Below are 25,536 nucleotides of genomic sequence, written 5' to 3'. Positions count from 1 at the left end.
GGCACCGGCCACCAGGTAATAAAATGTCCAAGCATTCCTTTTCAAAATCTAATGAAGACATCAATCTTCATTAAGTCAAAGGGTCTGGGGTCCACAGCGGTGAGATTCACTGAGCCGCTTCAAAAAGCAGGAGGAACAATGACCAAAATGCAGGCCATAGAGCAAGAGACAGTGAATTCTAGAACTCGATGATGTCTGTTTTCAACAAGGGTTGAATTTGCCAATAGCTGTTATCACTAAACATGAGCCCTGAGCTCAGTGTGATGCCAGAGCCAGCTTGCACCAAATCAAGAGAGCCAGTTCTTCATGGCTCTTCCCAACCCCATGCTCAGGGATGTCAGGTTGGGAGCGTGTAATCAACCCAGGTGGCAGTATTTACACCACGGAAACCAGCAGGTGCCACCAATAGGGTCCCCCACTCCCCACCCAGAGAGCCAGCTTACCGGCACACCATTGCTTAAGCTTGTATCCAAATGTCAACAAAATGTGTGGAATCCTGAAATAGCTTTCAGAAGAGCAATGTTGTTCCTGAATTTCCGTGTGAACCACTGGAGGGAAAAAGTTTGTGTATATAAATATAACAAATCCTTTGCTTTCGGATTCCAAATCACCTTCCTCATATAGCCTCTCTTTTCCTTCAGGCTGAATGTGGAGAATGGCTACCACTGAACTGAGAAAAACCTGAGTCACTGTTACATCCTTGGCATTGTCCACTTGATTGTTTTTTCCATGAGTGTTTCCCAGGCTCCAACCTCCATCGGTACAGAGGACCCCTAGGGACAGCAATTATTCTGCAGGGAGTACACCCTCAGAGCTTGAGGGATCCTGTAGAAAAGCAGGGGCAAGATGCTGCTCTCTGCTTGGAGGAAGTCTGCAAAACAGACTGGATTCAACTGAAAGAGGCCAACCTCAGGAGGAGAACATAATTTTCTTCTTTCCATACCAAACCATAGGATTAATGAAGAATCAAGGGGAATAAAAATGCAAACATGCACAATATTCACTTCCACAGACTTTTCTTTCCCTAATGTCTTTGGGGCTATAGCTGGTGATTTGCACCACTCCTTCCCATAACTTACCTAGAGGCTGAAAGGAAAAGGAGTGGGGAAGAAATTAGCATTTATAGAGCACCAGCTCGCTATCAGGTCCTAGAGTGTCTTATCTAGTTAACATAGCAACCATGCAAGGAAGGTACTATTACTTCCATTTTTTCAGAGCAGGAAAGGTAAGAATTATCTAAGGTTACCCAGCTAATGGGTTTGGGAGCAGGAATTTGAATACTGGTCTCTGACTTTAGATTTTGTGCTCTATCCACACTTTCTACTACTTTATTGACCCATGGAAAAACAAAGCCCAACTGTGGAACCAGTTCTGGAGACACGGGTGCAGGCTGAGTCTGGTCCCTTGGGGCTGGCCTTCCACAAGGATACACATTGGATTGTCTAATGAGAGAAAGCTAACAGATATTCAGGTGCAGGACTTGCAATTTCTCAGGGGCAGTTTTTTGTTTGTTTGTTTTTGGTTTTTTTTTTTAGTTTTTTAATTTTTTAAATGCTATTCTTGTCTGCTTACATTCTTTTTATGTATGTATGTATGTATGGCTGTGTTGGGTCTTCGTTTCTGTGCCAGGGCTTTCTCTAGTTGCGGCAAGCGGGGGCCACTCTTCATCGCGGTGCGCGGGCCTCTCACCATCGCGGCCTCTCGTTGCCGAGCACAGGCTCCAGACGTGCAGGCTCAGTAATTGTGGCTCACGGGCCCAGTTGCTCCGTGGCATGTGGGATCTTCCCAGACCAGGGCTCGAACCCGCGTCCCCTGCACTGGCAGGCAGACTCTCAACCACTGCGCCACCAGGGAAGCCCATCAGGGGCAGTTTTGAGACAAACACCAATTCTTTGTTGTCATGCTCATTAAAGATGTAAAATAGGAGAAGAGCATGGGAATCAGAGACAAATCCTGGACAAGGTTTTTAAGAATTTTGTTTTCAAGCTCCTCTGTTCTATAGCCTAAGTAGCCAACTACTCCCAACTTAGCCTCAAATTACCACCTATGTTCTTTAAAGAAAAACAGAAAATAATATCTTTTCCAATAACTTTACACTGGGAGAAATACATGATGGTCTTACCTATAGACTTGGCATTGGCAATTGTGCATCATTTTGTGTCATATCCCAGGCTAAGGAATGTGACACACTCCCTTTGGTTTCCTGGGATACACGCCAACAAAGGACTTTGTTTTTCCAGGTTTCAGTGATAAATATGTTACTGATACTCATACCTTAAATTCATAGAGTATACCAAGTCACAATTCAGCGAGGTTAACAGTTTTCTTTTTAGATTTTGGATGAAGTGGCAAAGAGATACTCCATTGATTTCTGCACACTACACCTTTACACAATTGAAAACAATAATTTATGCTTCCTCTAAATCTTCTTTTCACCTGGGCAATGACCTCATTTAATAGGCTTTTTATATTTTTGATTATGCAAATAATAGATATTCAAAAGTTAAATAATGAAAGAATTCTAATGTAAAATGATATAAAATAGGATGTTATTTTAATTGTTAGTGCACATCCTAACAAGAAATGATACCTTAGGAATTTAATGTTACCCCAATTCTTTAAATATACTAAATTTTATATACAGTTTTGTGTAAAATATTTTAAAGTTGTTATTGTGATAACCTAAAGTCTGGCAGGAGAGAAAGAAAGAGAGGGAGAGAGAGAGAGAGAATTATGTATGTGTTAAGTTATGAATATGCTCAGTTGAAAGTGCCTTTATGACCTCCAGATAGAAAGGTATGCAGTGGATATATGGGTCTGGAACTCAGGAGGAAAGTTTGGACTATAAGTGTAGTTTTGGAATTTATCAGTATATAGACAGTAACTGGAGTCATAAGAATGGATAGGATCATCCAGTAAAAGTACACAGAGTGAGAAGAGGATAGGGTCTAGAACTAAACCCAGAAGATCCCCTACATTTAAAATCCAGGGCTGTTCAGGTGTCTAAAACCATCCAAATACTTCCACCACCTCGGGGCCCATTCCAGTGGGATTCTGTCTTCTTCTACCTGCTGGGTAAGTTCTGATCCAGAAAAGACACTTCACTGATATTTCAGATCATGTTGGATTTTTTTTCTACACCAATGCGAAAGCTGCATCATGGGAGAATTAACATTTTTTAAAAATGGCACGGGAGAACTCACACTTGAAGTTAGGATGTAGGAGCAGTCAAGTGAAGCAAATCCAAAGATGACTCAGTTATTAGAATTACCAGACCAGGACTTTAAATCAACTATTGTGATATGTTAAAGAAGTTACTTAAAAATATGGATATAATAGGTAAAACTATGAAGTATTTCAGGAGAACAATTTAAACACTAAAAAATAGAAAATATAAAACTGAAAAATATAATATCTAAGACACTTGGGGCTTATAAGTAGCATTTAGACATTACAGAGGAGAGTGAATGGGGAGATAGAGCAATAGCAATTGCTCAAATTGAAGGAAAGAAAGAAAAAAGATAGAAAAATGAATAGATTATCCATACCATGAATAATATCAAGTTTCTAATGTACACGAATTTGAGTATGAGGGGGAGAGAGATAAGCAGGCAGAAAAACATACTTAAAGAAATAATAACTGAAACTCTCTAAATTTGATGAAAACACCAACCCATGGATCCAAGATATTCAACAATCCCCATGCAAGATAAATACAGAGAAAACCCCTTCTAAATACATGATGGCCAAATTGGTGAAACATAAAGAGAAAGAGAACATCTTAAAAGCAACCAGAAAATAAGACATACATATAGGAACAATGATATGAATGATAGCTGATTTCTCATCAGAAACTATATAAGACAGAAAACATCACAGAAGACAAGACAGAAAACATCTCAGAAGACAATGCAACACCATCTTTAAAGGAAATAAACTGTCACCATAGAATTCTATATCCAACTAAAAACATTCTTCAAAAACGAAGGTAAAATAAGGATATTTTCAGATGAAAGAAGGCTGAGAGAATTTGCTGCAAGCAAATTTATACTACAATAAGTACTAAAGAAAAATTTTCAAACTAAAGAGAAACGATACCAGATAGAAACTTGGATATACAGAAAGTAAAAAATAATGAAGAAAATAGGTAATGGGCTCTCAGTTTCCAGTCCAGCGTGTAAGGAGCTTTAAGAAGTCACCACTCTGTGCTAAAAACAGTAAAAAGCTGAACAAACTGGAAAATCAACAATTCTTCTTAGACCTGTCAGAGAAGTGAGGTCAAAGGTCAAACTGTTGCCCCTCAAATTGGAGAAACAAGTGAATACAGAGAGTCACAACTTATTGGAGCAGAAACTCACAAGTAGGATTTTCTGTGGGAACCACTACCTGGGCAGAAAAACCTGAACTGTAATTGACAAATTGCTGGAGGCTGAGTGTGGACAACTCTGAGAGTTCTCAATGAACAAGTACAACTTGAAACTAAAAACACATTTTCTTGCCTTGTAAAAAGGCATCTATTTGGCTTTTAGTACAAAATTACTCAGAGGAGCAGAGAAAGCCAGTTATTGAAAAAAATTCCCCAACAAATTTTAGTCACAGTCCCTGTCTTTAGCTTGGATTAGAAAACAGGAAACTACAAACCACCTAATATCTGCCCTTTTGAAGAAATCTTATTTAAAGAATAAAAAAAGAGGGAAAATAAAACAGTCCCTGAAATACGGCAGGTGGTTTTTTAGAGGGCCCTGGAAGCTTGCCTTAATCATTCTGGTGAAATGGAATACATGTGGTCATTGGAATATGGTCATCTCCTTGTTTTATGCTAGTAATGATCTTCATCTGAAGGGAAGATGCTGGCCTGGGCACCATTTGATACCCCTGATGCAATCTGAGACATCAAGGTCAAGTAGCCCCAAGCCTTCCATTCCATACCTTCACTGAACCTCCCCCATATACAGTCTCTTGTCACTGGATGATGAGAGAATGATGGACTCATCAGGGTAGAAAGACACTTCATTGATGGAGCCAGCATGGCTGGGCAGCTTATACAAAATCCTCGTGCTTCTGATATCCCACACAAACACAAATCTGTTGGCTGAGCCAGCTGCTATCTTGCTTCCATCAGATGATCAAGACCATCTCAGAAGATTCTTTTGAAAGTGGTGCACATTTTTTGGAAATATCTCGTTATTTACATTATCACCCTCCAAAATCAAATACTTACAGATCTAACAAAATATGTACAAGATCTATATGAGGAAAACTACAAAATTCTGATGAACAAAATCAAAGAAGAACTAAATAAATGGAGAGATATTCCATGTTCATGGATAGAAGAACACTATATTGTCAAGATGTCAGTTCTTCTCAGCTTGATCATAGATTCAATGCAATCCCAATCAAAATCCCAGCAAGTTATTTAATAGATATTGACAGACAAACTGATTCTAAAGTTTACATGGAGAGGCAGAAGACCCAGAAGAGCCAACACAATATTAAAGGAGAAGAACAAAGTTGGAGGACGGATACTACCCAACTTTAAGGCTTACTGTAAAAGCAACAGTAATCAAGATAGTGTGGTATTCACAAAAGAATAGAAAATGGATCAACGGAACAGAATTGAGAGCCTAGAAATAGCTTTCCAAAGATATAGTCAACTGTTCTTTGACAAAGGAGAAAAAACAATCCATTGGAGCAAAGACAGTTTCTTTGACAACTGGTGTGGGAACAACTGGACATCCACATGCAAAAAAAAAAAAAAAAAAAAGGCTAGACACAGACCTTCACAAAAATTAACCCAAAATGATCACAGACCTAAATGTAAAATGTAAAACTATAAAACTCCTAGATGACAACATAGGAGAAAATCTAGATAACCTTGGGTATGGCAATGACTTTTTACATATAATACCAAAGGCATGATCCATGAAAGAAATTGATAAGCTGGACTTCATTAAAATTATAAACTTCTTCTCTATAAAACACAGTGTCAAAAGCATGAGAAGATAGTCCACAGACTGAGAGAAAATATTTACAAAAGATACATCTGATAAAAGACTGTTATCCAAAATATACAAAGAACTCTTAAAACTCAATGATAAGAAAAAACCCAACATGATTAAAAAATGGGTCAAAGACCTTAACAGATACCTCATTAAAGAAGATATACAAATGGCAAATAAGCATATGAAAAGATGCTCCATATTGTATGTTATCAGGGAGATGCAAATTAAAACATCAGTAAGATGTCTTCACACCTATTAGAATGACCAAAATCTGAAACACTGACAACACCAAATACTGGCAAGGGTGTGGAGTAACTGGAATGCATACATTTCTGGTAGGGATTCAAAAACAGTACAGTCATCTTGGAAGACAGTTTGCCAGTTTCTCACAAAACTAAACATATTCTTACCACACAATCCAGCAATCATACTCCTTGGTATTTACCCAAAGGAGTTGAAAACTTACATCCCACAAGAATCTACACACAGATGTTTATAGTAACTTTACTCATCATTGCCAAAACTTGGAAGCAACCAAAGTGTCCTTCAGTGGGTGAATGGACAGATAAACTATGGTACATCCAGACAATGGAATATTATTCAGTACTAAAAAGAAATGAGCTATCAAACTATGAAAAGACATGGAAGAACCTTAAGTGTATATTACTAAGTGAAAGAAGCCAATCTGAAAAGGCTACATACTGTGTGATTCCAACTATACAACATTCTGGAAATGGCAAAACTGGTGACAGATCAGTGACTGCTGGGGGAGGGGACACAAGGGATGAATAGGCAAAGCTCACAGGAGTTTTAGAGCAGTTAAAATACTCTGTATGATATTATAATGATGGGTATATGTCATTACACATTTGTTCAAGCCCACAGAATGTACAACACCAAGAATTAACCCTAAGGTAAACTCTAGACTTTGGGTGATTATGATGTGCCAATGTAGATTCATCCTTTGGTAACAGATGTAAAATTTGGTTGAGTGATGTTGGTAATGGGGAGGCTGTGCATGTATGGGGCAGAGGGTATATGGGAAACCTCTGTACCTTCCTCTCGATTATGATGTGAACCTAAAACTGCTCTAAAAAAATAAAATCTTCAGGGAGACTCAGTCATGGGGGGGGGGGGTCCCACACTTTTGTGAGTTTTACTTCCAAGAGTTTTAGCAGGCCTTCATAGTAAACAGTGGAGAAATCTCTCCCAGTGCTTCCAGCAGGGAAGTGGAAAAGGAACCATTTTGAAATAGGCTAGAGTATTCTGTTCTTCTTAACAAGGACTGTGTTCAAGAGAAACTATTTTATCAAAGCCCAACTTCCTGGGGTTCTATCAGAGCCTAACCTACCTGGGGAAAGGGAAATATCTAACTCTAGCCCCTCCAGCCATTCTGTCCTACCTAAGGGATGAGTGGGGAATAAAACTGAGAAGCACTGATGAAATTCACTGTCCAGGGCACAGGCTCACCAAAAGACTGCAACCTAATCACAGGACTGTGGAACACTTTCCCTCTTCCCACACCTTACCACCACATTACTAAAGGCATATTTACTGCAGCTCCTTTACACACTACATCATGCCCACCTTTCAACAAAAAATTATAAGGTATTCTAAAGGGCAAAAAACTACAGCTTGAAGAGATGGAGCAAGCATCAGATCCACAGTCAGATATGACAGGAATGCTGGAATTATCAGACGAGGAATTTAAAAAACTATGATTAATATGCTAAGGCTTTAATGGGAAAAGTAGACAACATGCAAGAACAGATGTATGATATAAGCAGAGAGGTAAGAATTCTTAAAACTAATCAAAACAAAATTTTAAAGGTCAAAAATTTTATAAAAGAAATAAAGAATGCCTTTTGATGGCATTAGTGGACTGAACATAGCTAAGGAAAGAATCTCTGAGTTTGAGGATATGACAATAGAAACTTCCAAAAGTGGAAAGCAAAGAGAAAAAATAAAAGACTTAAAAAAACAAAACAGAGTATCCAAGAACAGGCATAACTACAAAAGGTGTAACATACATAATGGGAATCATGGACGGAGAAGAGAGAAAGGAAAAGAAGAAATATTTAAAGCAATAAGGACTCAGAATGTTTCCAAGTTAGTGTTAGACATGAAACCATAGATCTAGGAATCTCAGAGAACACCAAGCAGGATAAATTAAAAACAAACACGAAAACAAAAACCACACCTGGGCATATCATATTCAAACTTCATAAACCAAACATAAGCAAAAAATCTTGAAAAAAATATTCGTGTATAGAGGAGCAAAGATTAGAATTACATCCAACTTCTCTTCAGAAACCATGTAAGCAAGAAGAAAGTGGAGTGAAATATTTAAAATGTTAATAGAAAAAAAACTACCAACCCAGAATTCTGTACCCTGTGAAATTATCCTTCAAAAGTAAAGGAGAAATAAACACTTTCTCAGAAAAACAAAAATTGAGGGAATTCGTTGCCAGTAGACTTGCCTTGCAAGAAATGTTTAGAAGTTCTTTGGAGAGAAGGAAAATGATATTGGTTAGAAACTCAGATTTACAAAAGGAAAGAGCATCGGATAATTAACAAGTGAAAGTAAAATAAAAACATTTATTTTTCTTATTATTAGTTTATCTAACAGAGAGTTTGTTCAAAATAATAATAGTGATAATATGTTCAGTTACGAATGCTTATAAGCATATACACATATATAAGCATACGTATATACATATGCTTATATATAAGTGAAATGAATGACACCAATGATATAAGGGATAGGAATATTCTGTTATTATACATACCTAAAAGCCAGAAGAATACTAAAAAATTAGGAATTAGGAATATTAGGAATTAGGAGTATTCTGTTATTAGGAATAGGCAATATTCTGTTATTATACATACTCAAAAGCCAGAAGAATACTAAAAAATACCCAATTTATCCAAAAGAAATCATGTAAGCAAGAACAAAGAAATAAACAATCAGATGCAACAATTTGAAAATAAACATAAGATGGTAAGCTTAAACCCACTTGCGTTAGCGTTAAAACATGGTTGCAAATTCTTTGACATCCACTCCATTGAAAGTTGGAGTCCATCTCTCCTCCCTTGAATCTGGGTAGGCTTGTGAATGCTTTGACCAATGTGACTTTTGAGTCTAGGTCACAAAAGTTCACACAACTTTGGCCTTGTTCACTGGAACACTCGCTTTTGAAACCCTGAACCAATATGTAAAAATTTCAACTACCTTGAGGCTGACATAATAAACCTGTGGCTTAGTCATAAAATGGAATGCTACTCAGTAACATAAAGGAATGAAACATTAATACACAAAACAATATGATCAAAACTTAAAAATATTATGCTGAGCGGGAAAAGCCTTACAAAAAGAGTATGTGCTATACTACTCCATTTATACAAAATTCTAGAATAGAGAAAACTAATCTATGGTAGAAAAAATCGAACTGTGGTTGACTTTGGTGGGGGTGGGAGTTGGCAGAGATTGATCGGGAAGGGCGTGAAACAACTTTCTGAGCCTGATGGAACTGTCCTATATCCTGAAAGAGGTTTGGCTTATACAAGTTTATGAATTGTCAAAATCAGCGTGTATCCTTAAGATAAATTAAGATTTATTTTGTTTGTATATTATATATCAAAGAAAAAACTGCAAACAAATACTGAACACTACTTAATGTTATGCAAACCGAAATGTTTATAGGGAAGCATACTGATGTCTGCAATTTACTTTGCAATGCAATAAAGAAAAGAAGCATTAATGGATTGGTAGAGGGATGAATAGGTGAATAGATACACAATAAAGCAAATATAGTTAAACGTTAGTGGTAGACTCTAGGTGGAGGGTGTACAGGTGTTCACTATGAATTCTCTCAACTATGCTGTAGCTTGACATTTTTCATATTAAAATGCTGGACATTTTTCCAAAAAAGGGGGAGAAAAAATTTTTTTAGAAAAGGGGAAGGGGGACAGGCGGGCAGGGAATGAGTAGTTAGGGAGTTGCTCCTTCTTCTTTGCTGTGATTCTTGCTTTATAGACAGAAGAAATTGCTTCTATAAAAACTGATTAAACAAAGATCCCAGTAGAATGTAATTTTACAGGATATCTATATTAAGTGGTTTTCAAATCCTTCCAGAATCGGTCGGAAATGTCCAGGTTCCTGAAGTTGTAGGAGAGTTCCTTGCCTGAATTTGCCATGGCCTGTTCATGGCTGGTGGCCTGTTTGGGACTGAGCTGGGGATCCCCAAATGCAGCAAGCATTGCTTCCAAAGATGCTCAGACTGAGAGATCTGCTGAGAGGATAAGGTCTCCAAATGGACATCTCACAGGATCTCATTATTCTAAAACAGCCCAAAGAATGTTTCCTACGTGGCACTAAAAGGGATATAAGGGGGAAAAAATCCCCTGTACTATCAACTCCAGGAAGGCAGAGGTCTATGTATCTTGCTCATCATTTTTTCTCCAGCAGTTTAGTACAACGTATAGCACAAAGTAAAGCCCGGTTAAATATTTGTTGAACAAATTAATGAACTGAATGATGTTCCCTCCTATTGGAAATCTTGGAGTAAATTTCAAAATTAATGATCCACACATTTCAACTGTCCTCTCTACTCAGCATCAGTGGAAACAACTTCCAGCAAAGTCTTGCTAAAGTATAGAATTTTATATCTTTGCCAAAACGGTTAATAGGTTTTTCCAGTAAGAGGACAACCAAAACGACAATTACTACTGCTACTATTATTTATTAAGCAAGTGCTATAAAGCTAGGGGCTATGTTAAGCACCTTACCTTGTCGCCAATCCCTGCAATAACCCTGAAAGGTAAAAATGGGATGAGAAAAACAGTGCTTAGCTAAGACAAATAATTTACCAAACGATATGCTGCCTGACTCCAAAGCTTACTTACAACACTTATCACAGTATAAGGTGCACGTGCTCTGTGCAGAATAACACATAAATAAATGTAGAAGACCATTATCTAGTTAGGTTGCTTTTCCCCATGTGCATATATGGAGAATCTACTCTTAGCAAACACCCACTGCACACCATGGTGTGTGTGTATGTGTGTGTGTGTGTGTGCGCGCGCACGCGTGTGTGTGTAGTAACTGCCTAAACAATTAAAAGAAGGAAGGAAGCACATCCTCCCTGGCCTTTGGCCTCTCCCTTCCTCACCCTCTAGTAAATACAAGTCTGTCCAAACCAGAAAGCTCTTCCTACCTCTAGTAGAAATAGTTACCCCAGCATTATTATTCTCTACCCAACAGTTTTTTAAAAAATATCTGTTCTCATGAAAGGATACTCCTGGGGGTTTGTTGTTTCTCCATGCCCTCAGTGGACACTCCAGAGCCCTGTTCCTCTCTCCAATGAAGGTTCATTTGAACCCTGGACATGTACAAACGATCCTGCTTTGATCACAACCATCCCTAAATAATAGCACAAGAATAGCACCCATACAGGGACATAGGAACCATAGATCTGGGGAAGAAGCTCATCCTGCAGAGAATCAGGAAGTACCAAAGATTTGTCTTCAGTGCAATCCACCATTCCCTGTCAGGGTCCCTCTACTCCATGTTGAAAACCTTCCTACCCAGCTGGAACCTTGTCTAGAAATGAATATCTACTAATAACATGGGTCTGAGTTAGGACATGGGATTTCTAGGCCACAGTCACAATGTCACAACTAGACTCATGTTATACAGGTTCAGTATTAGAAATCAGAGTTCTATTCCTGAAAACACGTCATATCATTAGATATGAAAATTGATCAAAAATAAAAATTAAATTCCTCTTATATTTTCTTTTTAACATGAGGTATATCATAATTCAGAATAGTGCATAAGATTTATATCTACAGTTAAAATAATAATTACATCAATATCCATCTTGACACCCAAATCCCAAAAGAGATCCACTTCTGAAAACAATGACCTAATTCAAGAAACTGAATATAGCCAGTATTCCAGGAGCCCCCTCAGGACACTCCCGAATCACATTCTTTATGAAAAATCTTTTTTCACCTTTATGAAAAATCTTTTTTCACATATTGGAATAGATGGACTGCAGACTTCATCTTTTTTCTGGATAAATCTCCAAATATAAAGCTTGGGTATTCTTCATTGCTGCCTGCTGCCTGGAACGTTTTTGTTGCACATGTGACTTACAGAAATGTCTTTAAAAAGAAAATGCTGGGTATGCTAACTTCATTCTCTCTTCTCTTTTTTCCTTTTTTTTCCCCTCCTTCATCTCCTTCTTCTTTCCTCCTTAAAGATCACCGGACACCATCTTTGAGGCTGCCTACCCCAACTCATTTGACTCTTCCATGATTTGTGAGAACTATTTAGACCACAAGTCACAGATAAGGAAATGAAAGCACAGAAATGTTAATTACCTTAATGCAATACAGAGAGCTAAGAGATGAGAGATGTGAAAGAAAAATCAAGGAAATCTGGAAGATAGGACAAAAATCTCCAATCTCTAATCCATCTAATAAAAATTCTGGAGAGAATAGAGAGTAGAAGAGAGGCAATATTTAGAGAGATTATAGATGAGAATTTTCTGGAGATAAAGAAATAAATGAGACTTCAGGCTGAAGGAGCACACAGGGTCCTGAGCAATATAAAGAAACATAAATCTACACCTAGGCTCGTTGTAGTAAAACTACAAACATTAAATTCAAAAAGAAAAATCTTAAAGCTGCAAAGGAGAAAAACCAATTATCTCCAAAGACATGGCAATTAGACATACAGCAAACGTCTCATCAGCAACAATAGGTACCAGAAGATAATGAAATAATACATTCACAGTTATGAAAAAACTGTGAAGAAAGAATTGTATAACTGGCTAACCGATCATTCAAGATTGAAGGTGAGATAAAACCATCTTTAGACTAACAAAGGTCAAGGAAGTTTTTAATGCATAAATCCTCATAGAAAAGAATGTACACAAGAAGAAATTGAAAACAGAAGAAGCGAATGCATAAAGTAATGGTGAACAAAATGTTGGTAATATGTTATTAAATCTAAATAAGGATAAAAAAATTTTAAAACGAAAACTAATTTTAGAGAATTTAAATTCCAGTTCACATGAAGATGAAGACTGGGACAGTTTAAAATGAATGCATTCTAAATTCCCATGTTATTTGAGAAGAAACTGGAAATAGTGATTAATGTTTTGCTTTGTTCAGAACAGGTGGATTTTCTTACAGAGCATTGTTTTTAAGCATACCTTTTACATAAAACAACTTTCATGTTTTCTAATTTAAAAAATAATACTATCATGTAGGCATTGCACGATGAAGCTCAGGCAGGATACATAGCTTTTCAATGCTTTAAAATCTGATGAGATTTTACATTTATAAAATCAATATACTTTGAATACTTCATACTTGTGCAAAAAGAGTTAACTTATATTTTGAAAACTCTCTTTCCCCAAAAAAGAAATTAAATGATTACGGGTTGAGTATTCATTATGAAAAAAGTTTAACATTTTGAAAGGTGTAAATGAAACTTTTACAAGCTGTAATCTGGAACGGGAGTCTGAACACCTTAGCTTTCTGTGTGATCCTAGGGAAACCACTGTAACTCTACGGACACTAGTTTCCACATTGAAAAGTAAGAATTAGATGATCTCCAAGAACTTCCAGTAATGTGTTTCTAAAGCATTTAGAATGTTTCCAAAACTTTACTGTTATAAAGGCTGCGGCCAGTAACATCTTTGTGCAGATAGCCTTCTCTTACTTTTGTTTAGTTCAGATTAATTCCTCAGTATAAATTTCCCAGGAACAGGATTAGTAGATATAAATATTTTTAAGGCTTTTGATACAATGGACCAGATACATTCTCAAAATTGCTTTCCTAAGGCATTGTACCACTCATATCAGTTGATAAACTGGCAGTAGTTATTAAAGGCTTTAAAAATGATCTTAATCTTAAGTCTGCCACTCCACCGCTAGGAATAGATCTCTAAAAGAAAGAGAAAAGTGGCACAATTATGTTTATCAAATTAATATTTTTATATTTATAAATATTACCTATAATATTTTTACATTTATAATGTAAAAAACATGAGAAAAACAATTATCAAACAACAGGGGACTGGTTAGTACACATTTAATAATGGAATACTATGTGACCATCAAAAATCAAGATTTAGAAGAGTATTTACTACCATGGGGAAATGTTCACAGTATATTTTCAGTGAAAAAGCAGACTTACAAAATACCATGCATATTATTATCCCATTATATCCTTACATATCTATCTATGTATATATATGTAAAATATACACACATATATACATAAAATATGTATGTTTTTGTATTATTAATATTTGGTTTCTAATCATATATATTCTAAATATACACATATATTCTAAATATATATAACATATATATTTAAAATACGTATGTTAAAACCAAGTAATAATAATGTTATTAGGTAGAAACTAATGTGATTTTAATTTCCTGAATTTTAAAAATTTTGTACAAAGAACATATTTTAGTTTTGTGACTTGAAAAAAAAGCAGTAAAAAGAAAAATAAAACCAAACAAGTCACTCCAGTTCACCTCATCACTCACAGTGAATGATTCCCTCATCCAGACTTATTTTTCTTCATAACAAACCCAGTTTATTCAGGCACACGGTCCTGTGCTTCATGGCAAAGCCATGGGCTTCGGCCATCCCACCCTTGGTTCCAAGGGCTTCCTGATTGATCTAAGGATAATCCCATCCTCCTTGCCAGTGACTGATTCAGAAATGGCCAGCTCTGACCAATGTAGGTGAAGTCCAGGGTGTAAGTGGGGATCATTTGCTTGTCTCTGAGAGACGGCCCCACGATGACATGGTTTCTCTTTTCTTTCTCACACTGTCACGTCTGTACCAACCACAGCCATCTTGCTTTCTGTGTGACATTGAAACTGCCACTGAAGATCAAAAACCAGAGAGATGGAAATAACCTGGGTCTCTGGTGGCATCGCAGAGCTGCTAAAGCCAGCTCCACCTCCAGACTTGTTGTTATGTGAGGTAATACATTTTCTTATTGTTTAAACCAGTTTTTCTTAACTTTCACTGTGTATCAGAATCTCTAGGGAGTTTAGAAACTACTGATCCCCAGGTTATTCCAAGGTCAAGTCAAGGTCTTCAGGGGCAAACCCATCTGAGTCAGGGTTTTCTGTTCATTACACCTGAAAGCACTTTGACAGATAAAGACACCTTTGCAGACACCTCCATTGTTGTTTTCCTTAAACCTTCAAGGCAGGGATTTGCTTTGGGGTTTTCTCACATTGATTCCTCCTGGGCTGAGGTCTTTGCCTCTAAAGTGCACGATTACTGACGTCTGTTTCTTGGGGACCTAACAAAACCCATCCAAAGCCCGTTCCATGTGACTTTGCATATTTGTAACAAGTTAACGATCAAGGATGTGGATGAATCTACTCAGTCATCCCGAAAAGTGTTTATGTTTTCAATAAATATTTTGTGACAAGTCACCTTTAACAAAAGTTACACTATATTTTAGTAAATGTTGAGTTTAACTATCAAGTGAATACAATATTTGAATATCTTATGTTTTTGGTTGGTACACTGTGGAAGGTATAGGGTGCTAGAATCTTCATACATTCCATTTTTATAAATCGCCAAATAAGCTTCAAAAATATTTTTCATGCAAGTACATTCATAAAATCACTCTTAGCAAGGAAGCTGTTATAAATAGTACCTGCTTAAAAGAGTTCAACAAGCTCTGGGAAATGAAATCTTCCAGAGCATCAATTCTCAACACAGACCATCAAAAGCACCATATCTGAACAGTTGGTGGGTACAGTGGAGGGGGAAGAGAGAGGGGAACACAGGTATCTCGTGAGATACATAGTGAAAAAAAAAAATCAGAGCCACAAATAAGAATGACAACTTTCAAACTGACCCACCACTCTACCTAACCAGGCCCTAGGAAAGCAAACTGGTGTGAGGAGGGACAAGCTTACACCTTTCAGGGACTAACGCTTCATAGGGATGGCTGTACAATTAACATGAGCTGTGGGCTGCCAATAAAACGTAATAAGCTGGGCCCACACAAGGGCAGGATCCCTGCGGGAACCCAGTCAGGCCCACCACACTAATGGTGGTTTTCGTGCCATTAAACAGCAAGTATGTTAATAATTGTGGTGGTTTATCTCAACACTCCCTGGTGCTCTCAGTGCTTAACTCAAATGCGATGTTCATCAGCTTTTGCTAGTAGCAAGAGGGAGAGCTTTATCAGAAAATGTAAAGATCACTTTGTGATTATTATTTCACCTTGGGGCAAGCCTACCCTAAGCGTCCCCCGCACGGCACCTGGTGGGACATTATCTTCTGAAGGTTCTGGAAATGAGTACCACAGCATTTAGATTTTCGTCCATGCCTGCCCCACTCCACCACTGCCCCCATACTTTTAAAAAAATTTAATACTGGGCTGACTTAAGTCACACAAAATGGCAATTGATAAGACACGGAGTAAGCTGTGTTTTCGTCTCGGCATAGCCTAGCTGACCTGGTCACTCTGTACTCCACTCCCACCTGGTTCTTGCTGGCCACAGAGCCACTTACTGTCTTGCCATCCTAAGTCTACTGCACAGACTCTGTTATCTGGTGCGCTAAATGCTCAAGGCTGTCATGCTGTCCCCCTGTGTGCACTCAGCACTTTACATACAGTACAGGGTCCGAGGACAACCATGGACTAAGAACCCCAGCAGGTTGTGGAGGTCGGTAGTGGGCTGACACTAACTTTCAATAAAGTGCCTGGTAGGAGACCCTCTTGTCACTTAAGAGAAATCAATAAAGCTTCCACTTGGAGTGAATCAGTCTCTAGGAATCTCCCATCACAAGTCAGTGGATGGAAGATTCAGCCAGCATCTTAAAGAGAGCAGTGACATCACTAAGCGGTCACATCACAGTCTGCCTTGGCAGGGAATGCTCATTGGATTCTCAGATCAGACATTGTCAGTGTTCAAATATTTCTGATTGGAAGCTGCATAGAGGAGACCAGAAGAGAAAGAGAATGTCACCTTGAAAAACTGTAGTCTGCCACCCACCCAGCCTTAAGCATCTTATCCTGCCCGGGGAACACAAACTCCAGAGAGCCTGACAGCTGGAGTGCTAGCTGGCCAATTCAAAGGAAAGAGACTTTCCTATAGTCTGCTTAGAAATCCAGAATCTTAACTTGATTTCCTCAGCATCCCACCCCAACTGTTGGTTATTCGCCTGAAAAACCCTGTCTCTATAAAATTTGAAGACACTCAAAGACACAATTACAGGAGTTTTCACCGATTGTTTTGTTCTTACACCATCTCACAAAGTTCCCAAACAACTTAAAGTTAACTATGACAGAAAAGCCCCAAATGAGTTTCTGAAGGTCAGGCTGAATCAGGCTGATAAAGAGAGGGGATAGAGAAGATTATATTGTTATGGGCGCTACCAACATATTTTTCTAATACATCTTATTTTGGGTTGGTCTTGATACCAATTGGAGTCTGAGGAATGGCAGATTTCTCCACAAGCCTAGTGGAGAGATGTTTCTAACAGGTCCTACAATATTTACTATGAGTTTCAGTGCTTGAATCAGCTTCTGGGATTAAAATCTGGATCCACTATTTCTTACTAACTGTACAATTTTGTACAAATAGGTTAACCCGCCTACACTTCAGTTTCCTCATCTGTAAGTTGGTGATAACATTAGTACCTAGCTCAGAGGGTTGTTATGAGAACTATATTTATAACTGCTTAGTACCCTGCCTAGCACAGACTAAGTTCTTAACAATTTATCGATTATTATTGTTGCTGTTATTATTATTTCTATGAAATCAATGGAAGTAATGAGGAGGTGCCATTGGTACACAAGGTAAGGGCCATTTAGTAGCTATTTGCCCAGAAGTGAGACGTAGAGTCTCCTTCCTTCTGACAGATGCAGTTTTAATGGCCTTGCCAGGCAGCAACCTGGCCATTCTGGAGGGGCACTCGACCTTCACCAAGCTCACCTGGCAACCTAGTGCCGCAGCGCCAAACCCTGAGTTAGCAGGAAACGCCGAGCCAGCTGGCTGCCACACTGAGCCTTGACAGGACTTCAAAGCCTCCCTCAGAGGTGACTCGTTAGCCCTCCCAATATTAGGGAAACAAATGGTCCTTCGTGGCTGCGGCTCCCTGGGGTCCTTCCTCCTCAGGAGGTTCATGGCTGCCGAAGCTGCAGAAAGCTCAGCCTCTTGACCCCCATCGGTCACCATTCTAACGATCTGGCAGGAAAAGATACCTGCCCTCGGTCCCCCTGGGGTGGACTCACAGTAATTTACGAGCCAGCAGAGCACCCCTTCCTCACGACTTAATATGCTTAACAGCTAATTGCATCTGTGTAGGGATTACACTTTACATTGTGCAGCTTTATGGAAACAAACCCCGGGCTTCCTCGGACTCCCTTAAACAGCTCCTTATCTCGGAGAGGGAGATCCTTATCAGGGCCATATGTTAGAGGGCCTGGACTGTTTCCAAATGACCCCAGGAGAGTCTGGGGCCTAATCAGTCTGCAGGCCCAAAGAGGGGCCTTGAACAGCGTCCCAACCTGAACCAGCTGGGAGGCCAAAGCCAAGGGAGGAGCTTCCTCCCTGCCTTCTGTCCTCCATAAACCTGTCAAAGGCCAAGCTGGGGCCCAGATGACCCACATCAGCTCCTCTGCCCCGGCGACCAGGGCTTCCTGTGCTGACCTTCATGCCACGTGGAGCTGGAGCGAGCAAAGCCCAGGGGATTACTGAGCACCTTATCCAAAGTCAAAGTGAAGCTTTTGCCCTCCCAGGGGTGCCGTAGAAGGATTCTTTTGGTAGTAACACTTGGCTTTTTAACTCACAAGCTAGCTAAGCCCCTCCAACCCCCGAGGGAACCAGTCAACGCTACCGCCTTCCTTTGGCCAGGACGGCAAGGTAGGCCCCAACCCGGAGAGACAACTTGCTTCATACACAATTACCGCAAGGCTTGGGAGATTCCCGGCCTTGGCAGACACAGAAAACACTCCTTCCCCTGGGTTACAACAATTCAGTTAAAGACCCAGACTTAAGGAACTCCTGGGGGAGGCGGGGCCGCCAAGTGTAAAGAACAGGAAATGTCTCCCAGCGTGAGGAGCCCGGGAGCCAGAGGGGCCCTGCCTGAGTTTTCCAGCCTGTGACTCACGGGGCCACTTCCCTGCTGAACCCGGCCTGCACTCCGGCTCCTCGGCCACTGTGTCTCAGAGCCTCTTCCTGTCTCCATTCCACCCAGGCCCCTGAACAAAGCAGAAGTCTGGAGTCCACGGCAAAGACTAAAGTGTTGTGTATATATTTGGGCGTCATCTGTGGAAGCAGCTATTTTGAAAACAAAAAAGTAACTTCCCTGCCCTCAGAAGAACTTGGTGAGCTCTTAGAAGTGTCTACGTTAACAATTTGAGACTGAAATCTTGATTATCACCTCTTGAAAAAAGAAAGGAAGACATAGTACATTCTTTTTCATCGATTCATAATAATAGGTAAGGAACTTATTGAGCACTTGTGTGCCAGGCACTGTCCTAAGCCCTTTACATCCATTACTTTATTTAACCCTTACGACAACCCCTGTACGGTTGTTATCTCTATTTCATGAATGAGGAAACTGAGGCTCAGAGAGGTCAGTAACTTGTACGTGATCACACAGCTAGTATATGGTAGAGCCAAGATCCAAACCCGTCTGTCTTACTCAAGCACCCAGCTTCTTGGTCTCTAATATTCTGGGCTGAAAGAGGACTTGGAGGCCATCTGAGCCAACTGGTACTCTGATCCTCAACTCTTATAACTCCTCTCCAACAACCTTACAGAACAATCTCTACTTACTCCAGGGAAGGGAGACTCTGTGAGGCACAAAGGAAAGAGCATGTGATTGGGCATCAGATGACAGCTTGTCAAATCATCTCTTAAGTGTGGTTACAAGAACGGAGAGTCAGAATCAAGTTGGTCTAATCAGCAAGGAGACTGGGGGACAACTCCCTTCCTTGATCTCCCCATATTTACACAACTTAAAATTTCCTTCACCTCTTTGGAAACTCCAACGTACCCTAACATGTAGTCAACAAAAGCCCTTAAGTTTTTTTTTTTTGCTCTTGCTCGTACCTAGGAAAGCAAGCTAAAATGCCAAAAATCAATTTGCTGAGAGCCAATTGGCTAAAATTCTATTTACCAAATGACCGATTTTATCATTGCATTCCACAGATATTGAGTACCTACTACTGTCCAGACACTGTTCTAGACACTAGAGATAAAGTAGTGAACAAAATAGACAGAAATTCTTGTCTTGATGAAGCTAACATTCTTAGTATAATGGAATTGCTCCAGCCACTTTTGAGTTCGTATTGCTTTGAATGTCATTTCAATAATGCCTCAAATGGCATATGAGACTTCATCTTGCATTTCTAGCAGCAGTTAGTAAAAACAATTCAGCATTTCATATCATTGTGATTAGTTTGGATCCCTTGACAGAATTTATATATCAATGGCAAATATATAATACAATTTTATGCTGAAATTGACAAGTTTGAATGACTCATTGAAAATGATTAAATGTATTCATGGGAAATGTAAGCCTATGTCCATCAACTTTTGAAGAATTGAACTTTCCATAAAATTCTGTTTTGAAGACAGAGTGAAAACCAGTCCATTACAACTTCACAGAAATCTTCAATACAAATTGATGTAAACTTTATAGATAATTCTTAAAAGTCTGGGGTTTATTGACAAGTTTAATTTGATGAGTTCATCATTGGGCAAACCGGTCATCTGACAAGCTGATTTTTAGCAAATTGGTCATTGTCTAGCTGATTTTTGGCAAACTGATACTTGTTAACCAATTTAAAGTTATTGCTAAGCCATGGTGCCCCATCCCAAAATTTGTGCAGAAAAACTGAATTAAGTTATTTGAGTCACTGACCAGTGAGCTTTTACTGAGTCTTGACTCTATCACACTGCAATCTTCCCAGGCACTTGTCATCCAGCAATTTGGTCTTCATGCTGAGTCCTTATGCCAGTCTTCAAACCTAGGGAACCAGGGGCAGCAGAAAGTACCACTGGAGACCTCCAAGCAGTTTGTCAATGGTAAGTTAATTAACAATCTTTGAGAACTATCATTCAACAAGCTGTAAACCTAACTTCCCTTTCCCCAGCAGCATAAGAAAATAGCTACCTTTATTGAATACTTTCCACTTATCAGGTAGTATGGTGGGTACTTTACATACATATCTCATTTAATTCTTATCCAGCTAAGGAAAAGAAGACTCAAAGAGGTTAAGTAACTTGCGCAAGACCATACAGCTAGTAAGTAACACACTTTCTTCCCTCTGGAAATCAGATGTTTATTGTAACACTAAGCTTTTACATTTAGTCAAAGTGGATTTAGCTTGTAGATAAAGCTGCCTGAAAGATGGAAATATTTAAGCCAACATATATTAACTAAGACACTTAAAGGTACCAGGCCACCTTCATATGTACCTTTTATTTGGTTGGTTGATTTATCAGATGAGTCAGCTCACTGCCTTCCATCAGGAGAGAGGATCCCATCCTGGTTCCCATCCCAAATACGAACATGTCCCCAAGGTATAAGGAGACTGGATTCAATCCCGGCATAACCTTGCTTACTGGGGCTTCAAATTTTAACTGCCAGTCTTCACTTGTAACCTGGTGATAATAGCACCTAACAGGAGGGCCCATTACAAGGATTTAATGAGATAAAATGTGAGGAGTGCATAGCTCAATGCCTGGCATATGGCAGACGATCAACAATCAAGGTTATTTCTCTGTCCTTCAGGCTACTCAGGTCTGAGTGACTGCAGAGCTACTTGAAATGTCTATCACCATGAAACAGAGAAACATAATGAAAGTTGAATCCATGATATATATTTATCTAAAAATTCTATTACCATGATTAAACTTGTTCTAATATATATGTCATCCAAAATTAATACTTATTGGTACTTCTTTTTAAAGTGAACATTACTAAGTAATTCTGTAAGATTGGACTCAGGAATAGTTTCTGGCACGACATCCTCTTGTCTTGTTCATCAGTCAGAGAAGGAATAAGCTCTCCTGCAGTGCAAAAGACTACAAGAATGAAAGCTGGGCAGAACACTGAAATTTATTGATGAATGAGGTTGATAAAGGAAGAATAAGGATCTTTTTTTCTCTTCATGACAGGTCCTCAAGGCAATTTGCCAACCATATTAGACAGGGGCAGGGGGAAAAGGCACAGCAATATATCATGATCTATTCATGGTGATTGAACTAAAAGAAAATTCTGTTTCTATTGACTTCAAGTATATGCTGCTTAAAAGATTCTCAAGGTGGTTTATACAGGAGTACACTTTGATTTGTAAAACAGATGTATTCATGAAATGTTGCATGCTACTTGATAATATTTTGAAGTACCCAAGGGGAAGTCATTATACATTTAGAACAATCCCTACTGAAGAATTCCTAGTCAAACTAATGGCAATGATGGAATTTATTCTTTCCGTACTCTGGATTTTCATCCACTGGAAAAGTTTAAAAGGTAGAACAGTAGTATAAAGGTCAAACAGTGTTATATGACAAAACAAAAGATTCCTTCTATGTTGCCATACAATGCCTGCCAACATGGAATTCTTCTGGATGCATTAACAGAATCTCCTCTTGCTTTACAAGGGAAATGCAAATTTTTCAAGGTGAGGTGAACCAGACCAAGAAAAGCATTTCCTCAGCCTTCTGTCAGAAGGCTTCTTATCTGGTTTTTCCCATGAGCATCCTGACTCTGAAGTCAGGTTAAGCCCCCCCCCATGGTGGAATCTATGTATTACAATACCTAGAAGGGTTCTTGAACTCAGATCTTTATTCAAAAATGACTGAATGAAGAATGAGCCAATAATGAGAACTGTGCTCAGTTTGTTAAAGGGGTACCATAAGGATCTGTAGAGAGTTCTGGAACAAGATTGGAGTTCCTCCTCTCTAGGGTTCTGCTGATAACCTGTAACCCAAGCAGCTAAGAAAACAGTTTTGACCACTGTCTGCTAAGGTGCGTGGCACACAGTAAATGCCTAACAAACATTTGTAGAAACCATCAGTGAGGATCCCTTTATGTCTCCTACATAAAAGGAGGAGATTGCCACCCAATCTACATTGTGATGCCTACATCTTGCTTTAGGGTCCCTATTAATTCAATGAGTTAATATTAATAAACTCTTTTCAAAAGAGTGTCTGGCACATTGTAGCATTTTTAAAGTACAGTTAAATATAAACAAACAAATAAATATTACTTGCTTAAAGTTTAGTATTAAGGGCTGAATCTTTGGTACCTGATTTCTCTGGAGGGCCTTGCTTTTCCCCACTATGTGCTGCAGGATTCCTGTCTGCCAGTTTTCTTGTTAGCTTGGGGGATGAATGTGGAATGTTGTTGCTCACTGTGTATCCAGCCTGAATTCTCTACTTTGCATCTGGGTTTTCATTTCCATTTCTGTTCTCTCTGTGGCAATGAACGGAATGTTTTCAATCCCCTTTATCAGGATAAGACATTGAGCTTAAAGAGATTCCATGCAAAGCACCAGGCTCCCATGAAACCTCTCCCCATAACAATGGTTCAGAGGGCTCTTGATGAGTCATTTCTTACCCCATATCCTGTGAAGTACACATGGGATCAGAGTCAGCCACTGAGAGTATCCTTCACACTGAAGAACTCCACTCACTTTCCTGGCCTTATTCCACACCCCCTGCCCCCCACAAACGTCACTCCCTGAAGAAGGGAGACGACAGAGAGCAAAGAATGGAATACAGCTGGAGCGAAGGACAGCTTTCTTATTCCCTGCCCTTTTTCTATGCCAGTGTATCTAAAAGTTGAGAGCTTCTAGCAATTATAGTATAGTATGGGGGTATGCTGTCACCAGTTACTGGTAAGTACACTGATCATAGGTTCTAAAGTACTCGGAATAAACAAAAGGTGAGACTAACATAAAAAATCAAACCATATGTTTTCATTCTTTTATTTTTAAACCAAAAACTATCAGTGAAACTATTGAATGTAATGTTGTTCTACAGGTATCAAGAAGTCACATAAAGGTCATATGTTGTGTTGTAAAGAAAATAAAATCTAAGATACAGTTTGATATCTTCTCATTAACATTCACTCGTCAAGTATCTGTCACAGTTTACTGTAATCCTTGTCTTATCAATAGTCTTCCTTAGAATACTTCTTTCCTAACTCAGAGCTCTTATCTCTGAGTCAGACCTCAGCTGAGCCTGGTATGTTCTACCACTTTAGCTCCAGAACTTCAGGCCAACTTACATTTCTCTCTGAGTTGCTCCTCCCAGATTCTTCTAATTCTCTCCATTCTGATCGAAACTAAAGCAAATGGCTTTATTTTACCTTTTTAACCTCTATTACCTAGGAGCATTCTGTAACTTTCCCCCGCCAAAATCAGACTTAATATTGGTGTCACAAAGACTGCCCAGACTTCCACTTATGTCTAAACCCTTATGTGGGAGAGACTCATGTAGAAAAAGGAATTTTATAAAAACAGATTGGAACCCCCCTTGATCCTGTGCTCACTCCTTACCTGAAAGCATGGACATGACATGCCTACTATCCCTAAGGGACAAGGGCACACAAATGTGGAAAGATTTATATCAAGAGTTACTCACTGAAAGGCTTTAGCTTTCTGGGTTTGCCTACATTTTACCATGTGGGTGATGAATATCCGAGTGAGAGGCAGAAATAAAGACATACTAGGGGAGACAGGAAAATGGGTTAACTACAAAGTTGTGGATTTGAGATTTTTACTTTTCTTCTTTCATTGAAACAGACGTTGATAGGAATAGTTAGTCCAGGGGTAATGAACTTAAACTTCCCACCACTCTCCTCTCTCCTGTGATGTGGTTGAGGAGAAAGGCTGCTGGGGGGAGGGTTCACAGGAGAGGAAGTTTAGTGGAAAGAGAGAAACAGAAGGAGAAGGGACAAAGGGGTTTGAGAAGAAGGAGAAGAACAAAGCAAGTCAAGGGAGAGAATGAGAGAGGTCAGGAGCCAAGGGGAGACAGTGTGGCCTCACCTAAAACACACCAAATACCTTCAGTGAAAGCCTTGAAAATGAGACCATGCAGGAAGCACTTTAAAAAGCTACAACGTTCTCTTCAATACAGGGGCAAATGAGGAGAGAAAAGGAGCTAAGAACAAGGGGTGTGGAAAACAGAAAAGAGAAGAAGGAGAGGGCCAAACCTCACCTCTTAATTATTCTGCCTGAGGTGCTGAAAGCATTTCTTTATGAAGTGTGAAGTTTCAAATGAATCCAAATTCCTGGCATTGGAAACAGTGCCAGGGGCCGCTTATGAGAAATAAAATCTCTTTTTCCTCAAATGAAGAAAATTCTGTTTGTCTATGAGGTCTTCTCCATCTTGAATAACCTAGACTCTTCTGCCATTCATTTACTGGACAACACTGTAACAATAGGAAAGACAAGACCAGGCGTGACCTACAGTTTAACATCTGTCAGAAGACCCTACTCCACTA

General features: G+C 39.1%; 1 protein-coding gene across 3 annotated transcripts in view; it reads right to left on the bottom strand.

Moving 5' to 3' along the window:
* Positions 1–25,536, bottom strand: part of KDR (kinase insert domain receptor) — a 101,695-nt gene that overhangs the window by 26,271 nt on the left and 49,888 nt on the right. Inside the window, exons 30-31 of one of the 3 annotated variants that reach the window (XR_014243984.1) lie at positions 25,251–25,464; positions 1,867–23,502 (exon numbers count right to left, since the gene is read on the bottom strand). The exons of 1 other annotated variant lie outside the window; for it this stretch is intronic. Coding sequence is in view for 1 of the 2 variants with exons in the window: in XM_082390062.1 (XP_082246188.1) it covers positions 25,452–25,464 (13 nt within the window). In the remaining variant the exon portion in view is untranslated. Of the gene's footprint in view, positions 1–1,866; positions 25,465–25,536 lie in introns of those variants that run through there. One more of the 3 variants, XM_082390062.1, reaches the window with a different exon arrangement.

Source organism: Balaenoptera borealis (assembly GCF_965194805.1).
Source record: "Balaenoptera borealis genome assembly, chromosome: 4".
NCBI lineage: Eukaryota > Metazoa > Chordata > Mammalia > Artiodactyla > Balaenopteridae > Balaenoptera > Balaenoptera borealis.
Note: the sequence above shows the minus strand (reverse complement) of the source record. Positions and strands in the feature narration are given on the sequence as shown.